This window comes from Bombus flavifrons, chromosome 13, assembly GCF_040668555.2.
Source record: "Bombus flavifrons isolate JBK064 chromosome 13, iyBomFlav1_principal, whole genome shotgun sequence".
Lineage (NCBI taxonomy): Eukaryota > Metazoa > Arthropoda > Insecta > Hymenoptera > Apidae > Bombus > Bombus flavifrons.
The window spans coordinates 7,731,084-7,749,669 of NC_138454.1; the positions used below are offsets into that span (position 1 = coordinate 7,731,084).

Sequence of the window (18,586 nt, forward strand, 5' to 3'; positions counted from 1 at the left end):
CTTACAAGTACATGGATATGATTGTATAGACACGACGAACAAGGGTGATTTAATTCATGCAGGAAAAATGAGCTCAGCTTGGTTCCCACAGTATATATGTACATTTCCTCTTTCCTGTACTAAGACTAGCAATTCTTAGGAGCTCGTTTAAAGAAAGATACCTTACGTTAATTATATCTTGCATCGAGAAAAACAAAAATCTTTCCCACACTTTAGTTTTACACGAATAGAATCCTATGCATCTATGTCTATTCAAAGATATATAGTTAAAAAGACAACTGTTTTTTACAATTAGGGTAATATGTACAGATTTGGATGTCTGCAATAACAAATTATGATCCTATTTATGTATATTTATTTCAATTTGATTTAATGATATATTTGTGTCTCTCTAATATCTACTTGACAAGAGAATATTTGAAAAAATAAGAACGATATTGAGTGTGAAAAACAATATTGGTTATAATTGGCCATGATGAAATGTATTTCAGGTAAAGAGGCAGTGGCAATTATGACATGCATAGATGACAAGGATAGTCTGCAAGCAACCTAACAACTCTGTTGTATAGTCGAGAGAATCGAAGCGAAGATTAAATATGCCACACCAGTTTGGTTTGCCGACGATGGCACATGGAATGCAATCTCCTCCTTCACCGACTTCGGTCATGTCGGTTTACCCCCGATTTGGATCCGGTGTCTATAGACCGGATCATCAAGATCAAAGGTTGACACGCGAAGCAATGGAACGTTATTTGCGCGATAGAAGCGACATGGTTATTGTAATTCTTCATGCAAAGGTTGCGCAAAAGTCGTACGGCAACGAAAAAAGATTCTTCTGTCCTCCACCGTGTATTTATTTGTTCGGTGATGGGTGGAGAATGCGGCAAGAGCAGATGCTTCGCGAAGGAGAGAGCGAGCAGTCCGCTCAGCTTTGCGCATTTATCGGAATCGGGAATTCCGATCAAGACATGCAACAACTAGATTTAAACAATGGTAAACAGTATTGCGCGGCAAAGACACTTTATATTTCGGATTCGGATAAGAGGAAGCACTTTATGCTCTCGGTGAAAATGTTTTACGGTAGCGGACACGATATCGGTGTGTTTCATAGTAAAAGAATCAAAGTGATCTCGAAGCCGTCGAAGAAGAAACAATCGTTGAAAAACGCCGATTTGTGTATAGCGAGCGGAACAAAAGTTGCGCTGTTTAATCGGTTACGATCTCAAACGGTTAGCACGCGTTATCTTCATGTGGAAAACGGAAATTTTCATGCCAGTTCGACGCAGTGGGGTGCGTTCACCATACACCTGTTGGACGATAATGAGAGCGAATCGGAAGAGTTTCAGGTTCGAGATGGCTACGTACATTACGGCAGTACAGTGAAATTGGTATGTTCGGTAACAGGAATGGCTCTTCCACGTTTAGTAATTCGGAAAGTGGACAAGCAAATGGCCAGTCTAGAGGCGGACGATCCAGTTTCGCAACTACATAAATGCGCTTTCTATATGAAAGACACGGACCACATGTACCTCTGTTTATCTCAAGAACGTATTATCCAATTTCAAGCTACTCCTTGTCCAAAGGAGGCAAATAAAGAAATGATAAACGACGGTGCCTGTTGGACGATAATCAGCACCGATAAGGCAGAGTATCAATTCTTCGAAGGCATGGGCCCGGTTAGATCGCCGGTAACACCGGTACCGTTGGTCCATAGCTTGCACTTGAATGGTGGCGGGGACGTGGCAATGCTCGAATTGACAGGAGATAATTTTACGCCTAATCTTCAGGTATGGTTCGGTGACGTGGAAGCGGAAACTATGTATAGATGTCAGGAAAGCATGCTTTGCGTGGTACCAGATATATCACAATTTAGGGGTGAATGGCTCTGGGTGCGGCAACCGACTCAGGTGCCTGTCTCGTTGGTTCGCAACGATGGTATCATTTATGCGACCGGTCTGACGTTTACCTATACTCCAGAACCTGGTCCTCGGCCTCACTGTCCGCCAGCAGATGAGATTATGAGAGCACCACGCGGCATGCACAATCAACCGAACATGCCACCGGCGATCGCGGACGTACCTTGGAATACTCATCAACCCCCTCAATCGGGTCTCTGATGTTTCCTAGACAATTACAGTGCGCATCACCAAAGTTTACGAGTCAGTGAGACGAACGCTGTTGTTTCCGTTCATTCTTCGAACGATATTCCAGTTGTTTCTATCGATAACAACGAGCCAATCGGCGACGATGTTAACTCAGTGACTACCTACGCAGCGAAAGACCTATTGCTCCGAGTCGACAGTGCGGCAACAAGTTTAGACAATACAAAAAGCAGCACGTAGCAACCATTTCGTTGCATTGCGTTGCGTTGTGTCGCATTACGTTGCGTTTTATTGCGTTACGACGCTACGTTGAATATGTACAGTGTGCGGTACCGAGAATCGTTTCCCTATGTTCATAAATACGTAGGTACCTAGCTTTAAGTGTTGATACAGAATTACACACAGGGATTAGAATTTATAGCGACCTTAGAATTAAGAGCTTTTTACGAATGTGAATATATTTAGCTATTACTTGGTAAAAGGAATATGATGGGGAGGGGAGAACAAACTCGAAAATTTGTTCGCTCATTAAACGACGAAACAAAACACGCTATTAAATCTCTCCATTGTATTAGATTAGCCATCGAGACTTAATGGCGTAGACCGTACAATTGCATATCGATCACTGGAAGTGGTTGTACATTTCTCATCGATTACTGCAGATTCGTTCTTCGAATGATCAGATATTGTTATCGAAGGAATCTATATTTGGTTTAAAATTGACCGAATTTCTACCACAATTATCGCAATACACATTGTATGTAAAAACGTAGTTTTCAGAATGTTCTTGCTGATACTTTTTACATTTATAAAAATGTAGCATCAAGTAATTTTTAAAGGCATTCATTTTTATTTATCGAGAAATACGAATGACTTGCGAATATCGGCTAAGATACGAGCTATATATGCGATGCAAATATTTGAACGACTAATTTATCTTTTACAAACCAATTGAAAATTTCTATCCATTCAGGTTCTTTCTTTTATATCATGAATATTTCAAACGTATTTAATTTACTGTTTTACATAGTATATGCATTAATGCAAAATTGAACATTATAATCGTATTTTTCTCGTGATACGTAATGTACGTAACGTACATATCAGATGGACTACACGTTAATTTTGTGAAACTTTATACGCGACTTAGAAATTATTCTAGATTTAATTCAATTGGAGAAAATCGTTAGTATCTTGCCGAAATTGCAATTTGCTATTTCGATTGATTTCGTGCGCTAACCAACTATCGCTATTTTATTTTACCGACGATTATTTATTTTCATAATTGTTATATAATTTTGTCAATGAAACCTTTGATTGCTTTTTTAACGTAGACGTAAAATATTGTGCACGCTTCCTATTAATCTCACTGATTATCGATATCTCGATTTTCCTATCGAAATTCTTGATATCATCCACAGAGAAGACAATATGCTTATTCGCGCGAAAATACGATATGTAACGGTGCATTTTAAATGGATGACACAAAAGAAAAATCTAAATATATACGTTTTTATGTCTCTCTATGTTTTACAATAAATTGGTCAGATTTATATAATAAAGTCTTTACTTCATGACCTACACGTTATTTCCAAATCCCAAGATTCGATAATAGAGACAACTGTACGTACATAACTATTGCGGTACGAAGCTCAGGTGTACCTTGAAAAAGTAATTGCATTTCGAAATAATGGGCCAATCGTTTTACATTTCACCGAAATTGTTCGAAATACCAATATAATATTATTGTATGCGAAACACAATAATATGTTTCGGCCAAAGCAACGAAATTTGTTGATATGAAAACTAAAAATTATTAGCTAGAAACAATTTGTTTTTTGACTCCTCGACTTGGTCGGAGCGATACAGGCTCTTTTCTAGATACCATCGAATATAATTATCTGCAACAGGAAGCGAGATAAAATCGCTTTGAGAATTGTCTTCCTGAAGAGATCCATTGTAAAAGAGGAATGTCGGTATACATGTATACCATGGGAATTTACCCACGATTAAAATTTACACCAAGTACCTGAAGAATACGATTATCTTTATTCACAGTAATAAATTGCGAGTTAATAATAATTACATCCTTATACGTATCAGTGGACGGATAATCATTGAGTAATCATTACAATTCATTACATTGGAAAACTATTTTAAGTTACGTTCAAGCGTTACATTAAGTTAAGTTGCCAATTTTTCAATAACTTTTCGCAGATGTGGAACTGTTTTGGATCATATCCCAATTTGTCAAACTACGTTTGAACCTGAAGTTCTTTCATTGTATTTCTCTCTCACATACACACGCACACTTTCTTTCTCTCACTTACGAATTAAAACAATATTTTACAAAACTATATGAGAATCTTATTTGTAAATAAATCATATACAATCTTTTAAACTAATTACTTGTGTACACGTGCACTATGATTCCCTTTACGCTCTCAGTCGTTGCAACAATTGAACGACAATGGATATAAGAATATAGAGTATATATATATATATACATATACACGTACATATGTATGTGTAATATATATATATATTGGATATGTATATAATAAAAAATGTATAAAGAGAACACATGTATGAAACATTTGTTATTGTATGAAGTTTGCTATTGTGCTTATCAATATTCTTTGTGTAAAAAATTGTATTTTTCGCGAGTGTCTATAGTTACAGAAATCATTGTTATATCGAAAAGGATTGCTATTTAAATAAATCTTCTATAAACAACATAGACCGGATCCGTGTCGATCGTTTTTAATCACAATCGTTAAATTACCTGGTATTTCTTCTTTTTTTATATTTCACTTTACTGACTCTCTCATTTCGCGTATGCTTAATTTTACGAATAGCGACCACAAAGCGACATGGTCGAGTAAGATCGCTTTTACTTTATCCGTATCGTGCGTTGTTTATTCATATTTGTGAGCATTAACGAAATATATGAAGTTAATAGATCATCCATTTTGTATCCGAGTGAAGTTTCGCACAATAGTTTCGAACCTCTGACTAAATTTCCAATCGTCATATGAAAATAGGTATTACCCGACGACCAATTTGAGATTCTTGTAAATGGATGCGTTACTAGTATATCCTACGAATACAAATGTTCACAGGTAACATTTTTAGATATAACTTCTAAACAATTATAGATAAGACAAATGTGTTCACTTACTTTCGTTTGTGGATGTATAAGACTTACACCGTGCTTATTTATAGCGATTAACAATAATTCTGGATAATTTGGTTCTGTGCTTTGTTTGACTTCGAAAAAGGCTGAACCAAAGGTTGGCCATCGATAAACTATTTTCAAAAACGTTATTTTGGCATCTTCTGGACTCATACCTACGGAGAAGTTTATTTATCTATTTACTTTGCAATTGTATGTAACATATAGAGAAAAAGTAAATAAGTATTGACTGTGCGCTCAAACACGATTGAAACAATATCTTACCAGCATCCTGATTGTATGCTGCTATTATCGATCTCTTCCAATCGTTAGAACTTTGTACCTTTACTAAATCTCCAGGTATAAGTTCTCTTAACATTTGCCTAGGGAAAATCTTACGTTACTACATTGTCCTTCTAAATATAAACTTGTACGTAACTACGTGCTACAACAGATTATAACGTGTATTCCACTTACGGAATAGCTTGAAGTTCCTGCTTGCTTTCACCAAAACGAACTCTGTACACTAGTGCTGCTAATCTGGATGCTTCTTCCTTGGTACATTTATGGTAACCTATAAGGAGAGATACATACGTAAATAGTATAATTGTGTAAAATGATCAAGCCGGATAATAATTTACTACGTAACGTAGTAATAATTTACTAAGTAACAGTGAAGTACCTTAGTACTAGTAAAGTACTAAAGTAACAGAAAAGAGCTAAAGTGCCTTAGTGCTACCAAAGTACCTTAGTACTCCGTAGTATTTTAGTACTGTAGTAAATTATTTGGTACTATTTTACTATTAGTACTATTTAATTACTAGTAATTATACGACAAAATGCTTTAAAAGTGTTGGAACGCAACTTTTACCTCTTAATAATTTAGGAAGCTCCTGGTGAAAGTGGAAAATGAGGTCTGCGTTCCTGTCTTTACCGGGGACAGTGTTGGTCCACAATTTCTTCATGAAAAATACTTGATACGTAAATTGAGGTGATACACCTAAGCAAAATATATGAAAATCTTATTACGTTTCTTTGTGTTGCATTTATGATTGGTAAAAAATTACAACGAATATGTACCATCGCGAGAGGGTCGAGCTTTTCTTATCCAATCCGTCAAATGTCGTACAAAGTCGAAGAAGAAATCCCCTTCTGGAACCGAGATGACTTTATCGGCAATCTTCACAAACAGACTGAATCCTTCTGCAGAGCGTAAGTTCAGTCTTTGCGCTATATTTTGACAAAAATCTTTTGCTCTCGTTGACGAATCCACTTCGAACGCCTATATATAGAAATAAATTGGAGAATGATCGCCGTAAGTTTGATAACTATTCTTGAAATGGATAGAATTGAGATAAAATAGTCACTTAAAGCATACGCACTTCGTCCGTGTCGTCAGGAAAGTAAACTTTGTGAAATATTTGCGTCGTTTTGTGCTGTATAGCCTCTACTTCCACTTGGTGTGGAGGATACTTTCGTTGACCGTTACGTAAGGTCTTTTGTAGCCTTTGTAAAGAATCCTGAGATATGGGATGCCGTCTCGTGCGTAAAAACAGAGTCAATTCCTGGCAAAGAACAGAAACACGTGTAAATTGAACGAATACATCCACGAATATATTATGTAGATGCGATATTTTACTTTTAAGAGACTTTGGCTGCAAGTGAAGAGACCGGTGGCAAGCCACATCAATTCCCAACCACGTTCTTCGCTCAGTCTATTTCGATTATCGGTTAATTGTTTCATGATTTGACAATAAATTTCGTCTCGAAGAATTTCGTTTTTCAATGGTCCGTCAAAAATAAGATCCGTATACTCGTTGCCGATACGCGGTCTTTTCGTTGGCAAATCACCCATGTATTTCAAAATCGCGTTAAAAGCGAAACACGCTTCCTCGGCTAATTCTTCTTTCGATATCAACTTCTTTAAGAGAGGTTGTTTAATAGGATCTCTGGAATGATGCCACAATTCGTCGGTGTGTCCGCGTCGCGCTGTTGTTAGGGTCAACGCCTTTGACATAGTCCTCTTTGGCGGTGTTCTATAACGAGCGTGAAACATCTCTCTATTATAATTCATAACGTGAAAGATTCGTTGCGTATTTACGGACAAGTGTCATTTACCGGAAGTGATCAATAGCGTATTCTAAAAGAGTATGAGGTTTGTCACGGGATTCTACTCCGTTTACTTGCTGTGGATATAATTTGCGGCCATTTTCCGTTCCTTCGATGCTGAATAGAGACTGAAAGAGAAATCGATTAACGAGATTCGTTCAATTCATATAAAAGAAAGAATAGATAAAGAGAAAAACAAAGAGGTCGCGCGGAAAAGACACGCGTTAGCCTTACTAAAATATCGTTTGGTGGTTTCGTTAGCGAGGGCAAAACGTATACTGTCTCGGCTGGAAAATCGCCTTTTTCTCCGGTTCTTTCGCAAGTGCCGACGCACCATCCTGAATTAAGCACAGTTTCACCGGTACTCTCGTCCTCCAGAATAATAAGATCCCCCTTTTGAAAGGTCAAGAACGACGAACCTTCGCCTGGTGCTTTGTAATCTTGCAAAGCGATAACATATTTGCTACGTTTCTTCAAACCTTCTAAAAAGTATACCACCAGATCGCGAATGTCTTCGGCGTTAGGGCTTTGAAAAGTGAATTCCTCTCCTCGCACCGTTGACAAGTTGAACGTTTGCGTGAACATTTTATTCGTTCTGAAAGTTACGGTAGAATCGAGAGATAAAATAAAAGTGGAAAAGAGACGATCGTAAAGGGTACGTACTTTTGACTAGACACGGTGGTGATTTCGGGAAACGACAATTCGAGAAGTACTTGTTCTTGATCGTCTACGACGTACACTCCGGTCCAATTTACGGCTATGATAACGTCGTTCTTCGGTAAATTCGGCCCGGAATTTCTGTACGCTTCGTAGAAGCGAGAAAAAAGTAATGGCCACTTGAACTTTGCATAACCGACGATATCCTCTTTAACCCGCAAAGCAGGTACCTTTTCCTTTAAATAATAACTCTGCAAGAAGAAAGATCGTTTCGTCATTGTCGTCGATAGAAGAAACGTATACGGCGAAGTGAAATGCGAGCGCCGAAATAAGTTTCAATGAATTATCGTAATGTAAGTACGGTCACCTTTTTATATGCCTGTAGAACCAGATGTCCCCATCTGTCGATCGCTTTGTCGATACCGGTCAGGCAATAGTCCGGTATGTAATTTGGCAAAAGAGTGTAAAGTCTGTCGACGTTCATATCGGTGTGATATTCGATGTAATATTGTTGGGCGGCGATCATCGCTAAATCTTCTTCTTTATCGCAACGATATTCGCCGAATTTTACTCCCCTAACCACCTGTTGATAAATTAAATTGGTAGCGACTTGATCTTCGGTCGGTTCGTGCCAAGGCGCGAATATCTCCTTCCTGAAGAACAATCTCCACGGAGCATTCCGTTCTTGAGCACCTTGTTCCTTGGCGTATTGCTCACACTGCGAGATGGCATCCATCACGTGGTCACCGCCGCTGCCGAGCGACGAGACTTTATCAAACAACGCGATATAAAGAGAAAATCCGAACTGGTCGCGCAACGATATCTTATCGGAGAGCTGATTGCACAGTTCTCTGGCGGTGGTGGCGGAATCAGCGAGCAGCGTTTTAGTGTTACCGTCCATAAACGTGATCGGCAACATAATTGGTTTCTTGGATTTGGTCGCTTGAAGCTCCAACCAGCTTGGCGGTTGGTTTCGCGTACCATTGTTGAATGTTCTCTTGAGCCGATCCTCGCAGTACGGCGCATATCCGGGTGGTCCCTCCCTGATGAATGCTCGCAAGTAATTGACGAATTTTTCGGACGGAGCGAAACATCCGACGCAGAGCGATAGTAAGATCCAACCGCGAGCGTGCGACGACTTGGATGGGTTGTTGGTCAATTGTTTGCATATTTGACAGTATATCTCGTCTCTTAATTCCGCACGCAATATTCCATGGCCGATAATGAAATGAAGCTTCTCGAGGTTCGAGGTAGGTCTCGCTTCCAGCCAGGACTGATAACTATCCGCCGTGTATTCGTCCTCTTGTAGTTTCCTCCTGACATCCTCGCCCAATTTGTTTTTTCGTTTCAGCGTTAACGAGACCAACTTATGTCTTATCGATCGTGGTTTTTGTCTGAGAAACGTTTCCGGATCGACGCCCATCATTTGCGCCTCTTGGAACTCTTTGCTTCGTATAAAATTACGACCAAGAGTCGCTGTGACTTTCGACATGACCGAGGTCGTATCTCTGTCCATCGTGTGAAATCTAGGCTCGGGTAAGTCTCCGGTAAAACGAAGTATCGTGATCCACAGTGCTTGGGCAGCCAGCTGATCTCCTTGCGTGTGCAAAGGCAACAACGGGTGTTTCAAAGGCTTCCTCGAATACTGATGCGTAATATTCCCTTGAAAGTAAGTTGCCGCGAATTTTTGAAACTTGAATTCCGATAGATCTTCCTCGTCCTCCGATGCTGTTTGAACGGGGCTAATGATCTCCTGTTGGTCTGCCTTTGGCGCAGGTAGATCATTGAACACAGAGGTTTCCCTAGCAGGTGTTGGAGCCTCGCTGCTCGAATCCGGTAGAAAATCAAACATCGCCTCGACCAATTTACTATCATCGACCGGTTCGTCTTGTTTTTTGGCTGCATCGTTTATTAGATTCTTCTTAATCTCCATTCTGCGCCGGTCTTCCAGTTCCATCTCTATCTCTTTTCTTTCCAATTCTTGCATTCGTTCTCTATAGTTCTGCTCGGCAATTTCTTTCGCCCGTTTATTCCCTTGGTCCTTCAACTCCCGCTCTTCTTTCTTTCGAAGCCTCAACGCTTCGACGTGCAACCGATACTCATACTTGATCTTTTTGTAGCGTCTTTGCGCGATCAATCTTCGAACGTGAGCTTGTATCTTCACGATCGCCCACAATTTCTTTTGGTACATTTTCCGTACCAGGTAGCCTCTGGCTCGGGCTTGAAGAGCGACTATGTGTCCCCTGAGATGCCTGAATCTGTGCGATAACACTCGCGATCTGATCAGCGCTTGAAGTCGCATGTAACCGATACGCATACGTTTGTATCGTTGTCGTTGCGCGTAGCCCCTCCAGTACTTTTCGACGACAGTCGCGGCTGCTCTCATGCGAAGGAATCTTCTTCTGTAAACCCAGCCACGTATGTTGCGTTGTAGGATTAGAATCTTCCGCGTTAAAACGCGATCGCGTTCCTGCTCCAAGAACAAGTCATGAGCGTCTTTGAGAAACACTTTTGTATGCCCGAGTTGATAATCCGATCTTCCCAATACTATGTGACAGATTTTGGATGTAACCGCGTGGCAGTCGACCTTATGCGCCGGAGGTATACCCGGAATGAGAAACCGATATCTCTCCACGAACTCCGGGAAGGAATGTCTGATCGGATAACCAGCTCTACGAATTCGAATCGTTTCCATCATGCCGGAGTATCTCAATTGACGACAACAAAGTCCTCTGTCGAACATCATCGGTTTCTTATACTCGTTTGGTTTGATACATCTGATGAAGAAAGGTTGGCAACTGCACAATGTTTTCATCAGGGAGTCCAAGGATTTCTTGAACTGAGTGGACAGAGTAGGCGCTCGTTTCCTAGTCTCTGATCCCATACCGATGTCCTCGGCGAAACAGGCCTGCAAAAATTTATTCGACGATATGTGAATCAGCTGCAATAAATCGGCGCTAAACGTGTCCCTGTTCTTCTCGAGGAAGCTTCTGGTATCGTAGAACACGACACCGGCGAAGTGATTAAGGCCGAACGACGTATTGATGTCTGATTTTGGTTTCAAATAATTCCGATGACTGCCGTGCGTTTTGTGTATCTTAGCTAACATGGTCTGGTCCGTACCCTTGGGAAACTTTGATTCTTCGTCTATCAAGGCCATGATGTTCAACTGCTTGATAGCTATCAAATCGAGCGCATCCTGATTGTCGACGAACTCGATATGCTGCCAATTGATACCTTCGTGATTGTATTCTTCTTGTTCCAGCTTAAAGATATGTTGCACGAAAAATTGTTGCAGATTTTCATTGGCATAGTTGATGCAAAACTGCTCGAAGCTATTGTGACTGAAATTTTCAAAGCCGAATATATCCAATACACCTATGGCGCTTCTGGACATGTTCTTGGGCCTATAGATCGCTTCGTTTATCTTTTTCACGATATGCACGAACAATCGTCCGTATATTCCCTTGACGAACGCGTCTCTGATATCCACCGATTGGTCCCTGGACAACGTAGACACCTGCGTGCACACGTTACAATTCGGCTCAACAAGAGGAAAGTATTTTCTACTGTAATTGTCGCAGTGTGACACTTCGTATTTATCGTCCCGTCTGTATAGGAACGTAACGCGAATTATTCCTTACTTACAACAGTCTCACCGTGAGCGAATATCGTTTTTCGAGTTAGAGCGTCTATCAAAGATTGGACGGGTACGCCCAGTAAGTGCGCTACCCTCTGCACATTTGTCTGTTCCGGAATTTCAGTAGCGTCCAAATTATCTAGAAAGTAGATCGTACGTATTTAAATTATGAAGACAAGCGAAACGCTTTAACGTTATACAAATTACGCTGCTTACCTACGACGGTGGCTCTGTATTTGACGTTTCCCATGTGCAATAGGGCAGCCAACAGCTTAAGTATCTCCCATATTTCCATGTCGGAAAACAGCAAAACTTTCATGGCTGATCTAATGTCGGCAAACTCCGCGGCATCGTCCCGCCCCTCGCACGTGATGCTACCACCCTGAGAAGAAAAACCTTCGATTCTAGATTCCCAACATTCGATACTATAACGCTTGAACGAAATCGAAACATTACCCCCGTTAAATACTTGTACGAAGAGGCATCTTCCAGTTCCAGTTTCAACTTCTCTTCTTTCGAAAGACCAGCCAGCATACAATAGAATACATGATAATTTCTCTCGTCCAGGCTTTGCGAGACTATTCGCGATTTCTCCAAAAGATATTGCTCGATTTTTGCTCCTTCTATCACCCCTTGCTCGTTGAAATGAATGTCGATGTATTTTCCAAAGCGAGACGAATTGTCGTTTCGTACCGTCTTGGCATTGCCGAACGCTATGAACGCGAAACCATAGATAAAGTGAATAACGTTTGAGTCTTTGTCTATCGCGACGCGACGATCGAGAGAGCCGTTTACCTTCCAAGATGGGATTCGCTTCCAAAATTTGCTGTTCGATCCAAGAATGCTTGCCACTAATCGCTGCCAAATATTGCAAAATTAGTTTTGTACTTTCCGTTTTGCCGGCTCCGCTTTCCCCGCTAAGACACAAACATTCGTGCATTTGACAAATCATGTCTAAATAGAAAAATATAGAAGAAGAGGAGAGTGCCGCTCGAAATATTTCACGGAAGAAGAAATAAAGCGATGGTTGATACCTGATCACTATGCACTGATCTTGACCGTATCGATTCATATGCGCGTAACTATTGTCTCCGATGGCAAATATGTGTGGCGGCAGCTCTCCGATTTTACGATCCTTGTACAGTTTGATTTGTTCAGCGGTATAAATCGGTAATATTTGATACGGATTCACGGCGACTAGAATGGAACCCGTATAGGTCTGCGCAAAAACGATAGCTTAAATGAAATTACGGCCGCTTTAAGTCGTAAAACCAGGTGTACGTAAAAGCGATAGACCTTCGAGAGACTATCGCCTACCAAGACTTGTTTACGTACATATATGAGATTCTCGTTGTAACGAATCAACAAATTCCTTAGAATACCAGCTTCATGGAGGTCTCCTAAGCTGATCATGTCTTCTACACCTTGCACAGAAGTGGCATGCATCGCCTTTATTCGCCTTTCCGGAGTCAGCCATTGTTCCTGGAAATTGCCGAATGAATTCATTGGCGAGACGAGTTCAAACACTTTCTCAACATCGATATCGTACTTATAATTTGCCGAGAGGCAAGAGAAACGAGCAACAACTTTTCGACGGCACGTCGAGTCGAGTCGAGAAATTTGGTGAATGCGGAAAGTAGGTAACGATTACCTTGTTATCGTCGTCTTTCACTTGAATGCGTCTGCCTTCCGCGGAAATTACTCGTGCTCCGATCGCAACGTCAAATTCTCTTCCTGAGATTGGTTCGATCCATATGTAATCTCCCTGCAACGTAATTTCGTTCACCGGTAATTTCCTTCTTTTGTTTCGGACATGCCGCGGGAATATCGACGCTTACGAGCACACGTTCTAATAACAACCGATAAAATTGCTCGCGTCTTAACATTCGAACGTCGATAGACGCGCGTCTTCTTCTTTTCCTCTTTCTTTTTTTCTTTCTTCTCGCTTTATGCAATTATTCAGCGCTCATGTTCGCGATCGCGAGGGTTCGAGTTTCGAAAACATCAGGCGTGGCGCTTCTGTCGCCGCGAATTCTACGAATATAGCCGTATACAACCGTATATATAGCAAATATAATGTAAAAGGAGCGGCTGCTACAGATGAAAATCGTGCGTCTCCTTTTTTAATGGACACTCGAAAGTTGCCACCATAATCCGTACACCACAGCCACTATCCTCAGCCAACGAATCGATTCGATCGAGTAGCGTACGCACGTAGTATGTACAATTTCTCGTTTCTTTGGAACCCGATAGATTTTTCCTCGCTCCCTTCGTCCGCTGTCTCGCATAACCACCGATAATATAATTAGCCGAGTAAACGCGTATCGTTGCGGCTTCCAACGACGCAATTTTACGCATAGTTCGATGCGATGCGATCGATCGCACTTCGAGCTTTCGTCTTGAACGCTTCGGCGCTTCAGTGAACGACGAAGTTTTCGCGAGTCACGCGACGTTGATTCCGTGCAGACGAATTCATCGAGCGTGTCGTCGGCCGAAAAAGCTTTTTTCGGTCCTTTCGTTTGGTTCGCGCTCTTACGCATAAACCATCGCCAACGATCGGATAAATATCGATGATCGAGATCGGCGATGGTTGCGCACGCGCACCAAATTTTCACGAGATTCGTGCGGCGCTTCCACGGTTCCGCGTATAATCGTTTACATCGTTGGTTCGTGGCTACCCTCCGCGCGCATCCATGCATCCGTTTTGGTGCGTTTGTACGATCGTCGCGCAGTTATTCTCAAACAGCGGCTTCCTCCAATATCGCGGAAACGTTCATTTCTTGCGAGATATCTGCCAGAGCGAAAAGTCGGAATCGGTATATTTTCTCTTAGAAGCAATCCGATCGGTCGACGTCGTTCGAACAATGGAAACGAAAACCGTGTTCGTTTCAACTGAAAGGTAATTTGAGAACCTCTAAGTTAGCCTACGCTTTACGGATACGACTATACGAACGCACAGACTGTGCCTGATATTCGTATACGTTCCGATTGTTCACCTCACCGGAACCACATCGGAAGAGCTCGTCCGCTCGTTACCACGAAGCCAGTCTCCGTTCAATTTGGTTTTGCCAGTCGGTTTTACTTTCGGCCGGCCGAGTCTATGAAAAAGCCTGACTTGCGTTCTTTCCGTCTCGTACTCTCGCGTGAATAATTCGCAGTCGCGTATCTCTCTGACGGTATTCGAACATGGATTCTCCTTTGAGGTTAGGATCGGACGACACGGGAAATTCGAAAAAGGTTCGTTCGTTCGCGGGCCGCTTGCCGTGGTAGAAGACGAGCCTGTATAACGTGATAGTATATGGACGCGTGCGCGTCCGCCACAGGGAAGGAATGGAATTACGATCGAGGGTACAAACGCGTGTCCGGCAAAACGATTCGCGTCCCGTTATACGACGGCTGGTTTGCTCGCGTGAAATGCTAAGCCGTTGTTCAGGGCATACGCCAAGTGACGAAGGACCGTTAACTATGCCTAATTAACCGACTATTCGTCTCATCCCACGTTGCAGCTGCGTCGACTGGGCATCGTCGACGATGCAGCGACATCGACTTTTTTCTCCAACCGATCAGATCGGAACGCGGCCTCTGTTCTTTGCGAACAAGAGATTATCCACGGCAACGAACGTGACGGAAAGATGCGGGAAGCGATCTCGTTTCAAGCACGTATTCCCCCTTTCCAGATATACCTACGTATCGCGCTTGAGCGAACCTTTTCGGAAATTACAAGGAACCACAGATTCGCTTTTTATTCGAGATCGTCGAATATCGCTAAACGAACGGTAAATTATCCATCTCCGGTTCCTAAGACTCTCCGTTGATCTGCCGGCAATCAAACCAACGAGTAACACACAGATTTACTTCGAGAGTTACTTGGACGTGTTCGCTCCGCGCACGATTTTTCATGCGAGGAAAGAATCTGAAGATGGTGGTCGATCTCCGTCATTTTCACTTGTCACAGATTCCTACTGACCGTCTTCGAAGAACGCGATGAAGAAAGCGGTAACATTACGCGCGAACGCTGGATCATCGTAGGTTCTTCGCATTCTTCGGTGTTGCGTGTTTGACACACTGATTTACTACTAATCATCCAGGACAAAGAAGAAGATGCGCGAAATGAAAACCTATTACGATGATACTTACCCGCGTGACGATGACCATCTCTCAAATCGTCGTTGTCGGCACTCCGCCTGAAAGAAAACAAAACTTTCTTCTTTCTCTCGTTCTCTCTTCTTTTATGTGCTCATTTTTTCCTTCAATTTTTCTTTCTTTTCTTTTCTTTTTTGCTGTGCTGGTGCAGTCGTGCAGCAAAACGAAAAGGGTAGCATCTCGAGCATAGATACTAGCGAATAGATAACATCGTTGATAATAAGACGGGCGAGCAAACATCAGCAAAAAAAGTATGAAATTCCGAGAACTGAATTGGACGAACGAACGGAAAGAATGGCTACTGCGGCGGACTGACTCTACTTGCTGATAATCGAATCGAAGTCCCTTATGCGAATCTATACGGAGAAAAATCGTTCCAGCGTGCGATGATGATGTCCGGCTGATCACCGTTACAGTGGAAGCAGCACAAGCATAAACCTGTTCGCAAAAGTGGGTTAGGCAGTTTCTGCTGCTACCACTCAGCCGTACACCTTTCGAGAACATCCATCGAGGATTCTTACCATGAGATCGATCTCCCTTCTCTTACCGAGTAACTCCGTCGATTTGCAGTTCTTGTTCACAACGATACGACTTACCAAAGAAAATTAATCGAGAACGAGTCGACTCGAATGGAATCGCGTTAGACTCTTATGAAGCCGTATCGAGCGTCGGATTAGACCGAAGAGAGTTGAACCTTATAAGTTATAAACTCGAAGAAAGCTCGATCGAATGCAAAGAAATTGCAATTTACGCGTCACTAGCATCGATTTCGTTCGTCAAAAGACGACACGGATGAATTTGCTTCTATTATGCTCGCACGAATAACTCTCGGGTCGACGAACCGTTCGGCATTCTTTACTTTTTCGTATTTCTATCTTTTCTTCTCTTCTCTCATTACGACGAATCATCAACGTCCGACTCGTTTTAGAAATCGAGGAAAGTCCAAATATATCGTGTAACGCCGTGTTAAATTAAGAATGCGATAAAATACACCGCGACCTGATAAGTAAGGAAAAAGGTCCGGAAGGCGATATATACCCTTGAACTTGAGAGACGACACACGTGGAAAGACGTCGCAATCGTTGACTTTGAAAATATCAGGAGAACAGAACGGAGGATGTATGCACCGCCTACGGGAGACTTTAATGGGCGATCGAACGACACGCGTTTCTACGTGGTGCGTTACGAACCATTGCGATTCGATTAAAAACTAGCAAAACTAATGCTTTCTATTCCAACACGTTACAGAACAAATAACTTTGATTTGCATTTCCTAACGACACCGCTAAAATCCTGTTTCCATAGTTTTTTACTCGCTGTAATCGCACTCGTTCAAAGATTTATTTCTTACGTCATGATCGTTTTCCACGTGTGCATCTTCGTTCTATTCTAATTCTCTTTGTATTCTGCGATTATCTTCTGATTTCATGCAATAAAACGAACGTCCACACGATCTCCGAAAACGAACAACGTTTTCCTTTATGCGTTTCTTTACACCGATTCAACACAAATTTACGTTCTTTCCCGCGAAAGAGTACACGCGAGTTTGAAACTCTGCCGATAGTGGAGAAAATGATTCGGTCCGGACTAATCAGATGTAAGTGTAGAGTACGCGATCTTTTGGTAAATATCTCATGATTCAAGACGTGAAATATTACTTTTTTTTTTATCTGAATCCAAGTCTTATCTCATTTACTTATTACATGTCGTATTTTAACACTCGTTCTGTACACTTACACGTATGGACCGTAATTACGCGGAATCGTTGGTATTCTATTCTCCTTTTCATCCTTCTAAACTATCCTTTACGTAAAAAATTCATTTACAAAGACGAATACTTGATATTCGAGTGAAGTTTGAAAAATAAATGGCGATGGTAGTTGACTTGATATTTGAGAACTTGGTAGATATCAACGTCCGTTTCAAAGGCTGTAATAACGCGGTAATAAAATTATGTACATACATATAACGTCTATCGTAATCGTCTGGTCTAGAGGTAAAAACGGACGCGACTCGGCAGTAACTTAAGAGTTTCGTTTCCGATCTGTGAAATATCTGCCAGAACAATTTTGTCATTCCGAATCGAATATTATCTACTTGTGGAAAATGGACGTTGATCTCGTGCAAAAGATGTTTCTCAGTAAACGAATAAATTCGAACGTACCTTATGCGAGTAACGAGAAACACGACGAAAGTGACTACACGATGTCGGCACACTCCATTAAGAGGCACTGCACTGCACTTCGAATACGACGTGAAGCGCGCTTTTCATGTCCGACGTGACTAGAGAAGCTTGTCGAAGCTTAGCGTTTGAAAAAACCGATGAACATGAAAAAAGGAAAGATCACGTACCGCACTATAAACTGGGACACGAAAAGCAACAGTAATTGTTTGAGAGAATAGGCCACAGCGGTGACCGGCACGTTAACTCGTCCACTCGGAGAGCTTCGGTTCGAATCGGGTGTGCCAGGTGGAAGCAACTGAAAGAGGTGGAAAAGCTACCTTTGGCTAAACCACGATCGGCTTTGACTTCGGCTACGTGAAATCCCACCAATCGCCATACGTTGCCAATCACTCTACCCCGTGTTTACCGAATACTGTCTTCTCGACAGCTCTTCAATTGTTGCTCTCTTTTTAAAGATCTCCGAATCTTCCTCGATACTTCCTTTATCTCGGATTCATCGTGACGTCATTTGCTATAAGGTATACCTGCTGCGTATCTGCAACCTGTTGCGTTGCGATTCCCCTCCTCGGAACGAT

General features: G+C 41.8%; 2 protein-coding genes across 5 annotated transcripts in view; one reads left to right on the forward strand and one right to left on the reverse strand.

The window, feature by feature from the left end:
- Positions 1–4,612, forward strand: part of Su(H) (recombining binding protein suppressor of hairless) — a 6,329-nt gene extending 1,717 nt beyond the window's left edge. For both annotated transcript variants that reach the window (XM_069125942.1, XM_069125941.1), the window contains exon 2: positions 492–4,612. In XM_069125942.1, the coding sequence (XP_068982043.1) occupies positions 597–2,117 (1,521 nt within the window). In that variant the 5' untranslated portion in view covers positions 492–596 and the 3' untranslated portion in view covers positions 2,118–4,612. The remainder of the gene's footprint in view (positions 1–491) is intronic.
- On the reverse strand, positions 4,128–18,518 carry ck (unconventional myosin-VIIa ck). Of its 3 annotated transcripts, none has more exons than XM_069125922.1 (21): positions 18,329–18,518; positions 15,821–15,867; positions 13,335–13,448; positions 13,019–13,165; positions 12,718–12,902; positions 12,479–12,600; positions 12,140–12,396; positions 11,900–12,065; positions 11,692–11,822; positions 8,411–11,563; positions 8,050–8,294; positions 7,621–7,981; positions 7,396–7,514; positions 6,917–7,313; positions 6,660–6,842; positions 6,358–6,559; positions 6,149–6,277; positions 5,755–5,851; positions 5,563–5,660; positions 5,284–5,453; positions 4,128–5,202 (listed from the first exon to the last, which is right to left on the reverse strand). In XM_069125922.1, exons 2-21 carry the CDS (start codon positions 15,836–15,838, stop codon positions 4,996–4,998), a joined length of 6,501 nt encoding a protein of 2,166 aa, XP_068982023.1. In that variant the 5' UTR covers positions 15,839–15,867; positions 18,329–18,518; the 3' UTR covers positions 4,128–4,995. The 3 variants fall into 3 exon arrangements, with proteins under 3 accessions (XP_068982023.1, XP_068982022.1, XP_068982021.1); XM_069125921.1 differs by having other exon boundaries at positions 17,991–18,518; XM_069125920.1 differs by lacking the exons at positions 15,821–15,867; positions 18,329–18,518 and adding an exon at positions 13,522–14,501.
- Positions 18,519–18,586: the final 68 nt, after the last annotated feature.

Coding starts and splice junctions, on each gene's coding strand:
- ck (XM_069125920.1), bottom strand. CDS start 13,569: ATGTTAAGACGCGAGCAATTTTATCGGTTGTTATTAGAACGTGTGCTC. Junction 13,166..13,334: donor TGAAAGACGACGATAACAAG/GTAATCGTTACC, acceptor GGCAATTTCCAG/GAACAATGGCTGACTCCGGA. Junction 5,661..5,754: donor CAGGAACTTCAAGCTATTCC/GTAAGTGGAATA, acceptor GATTTTCCCTAG/GCAAATGTTAAGAGAACTTA.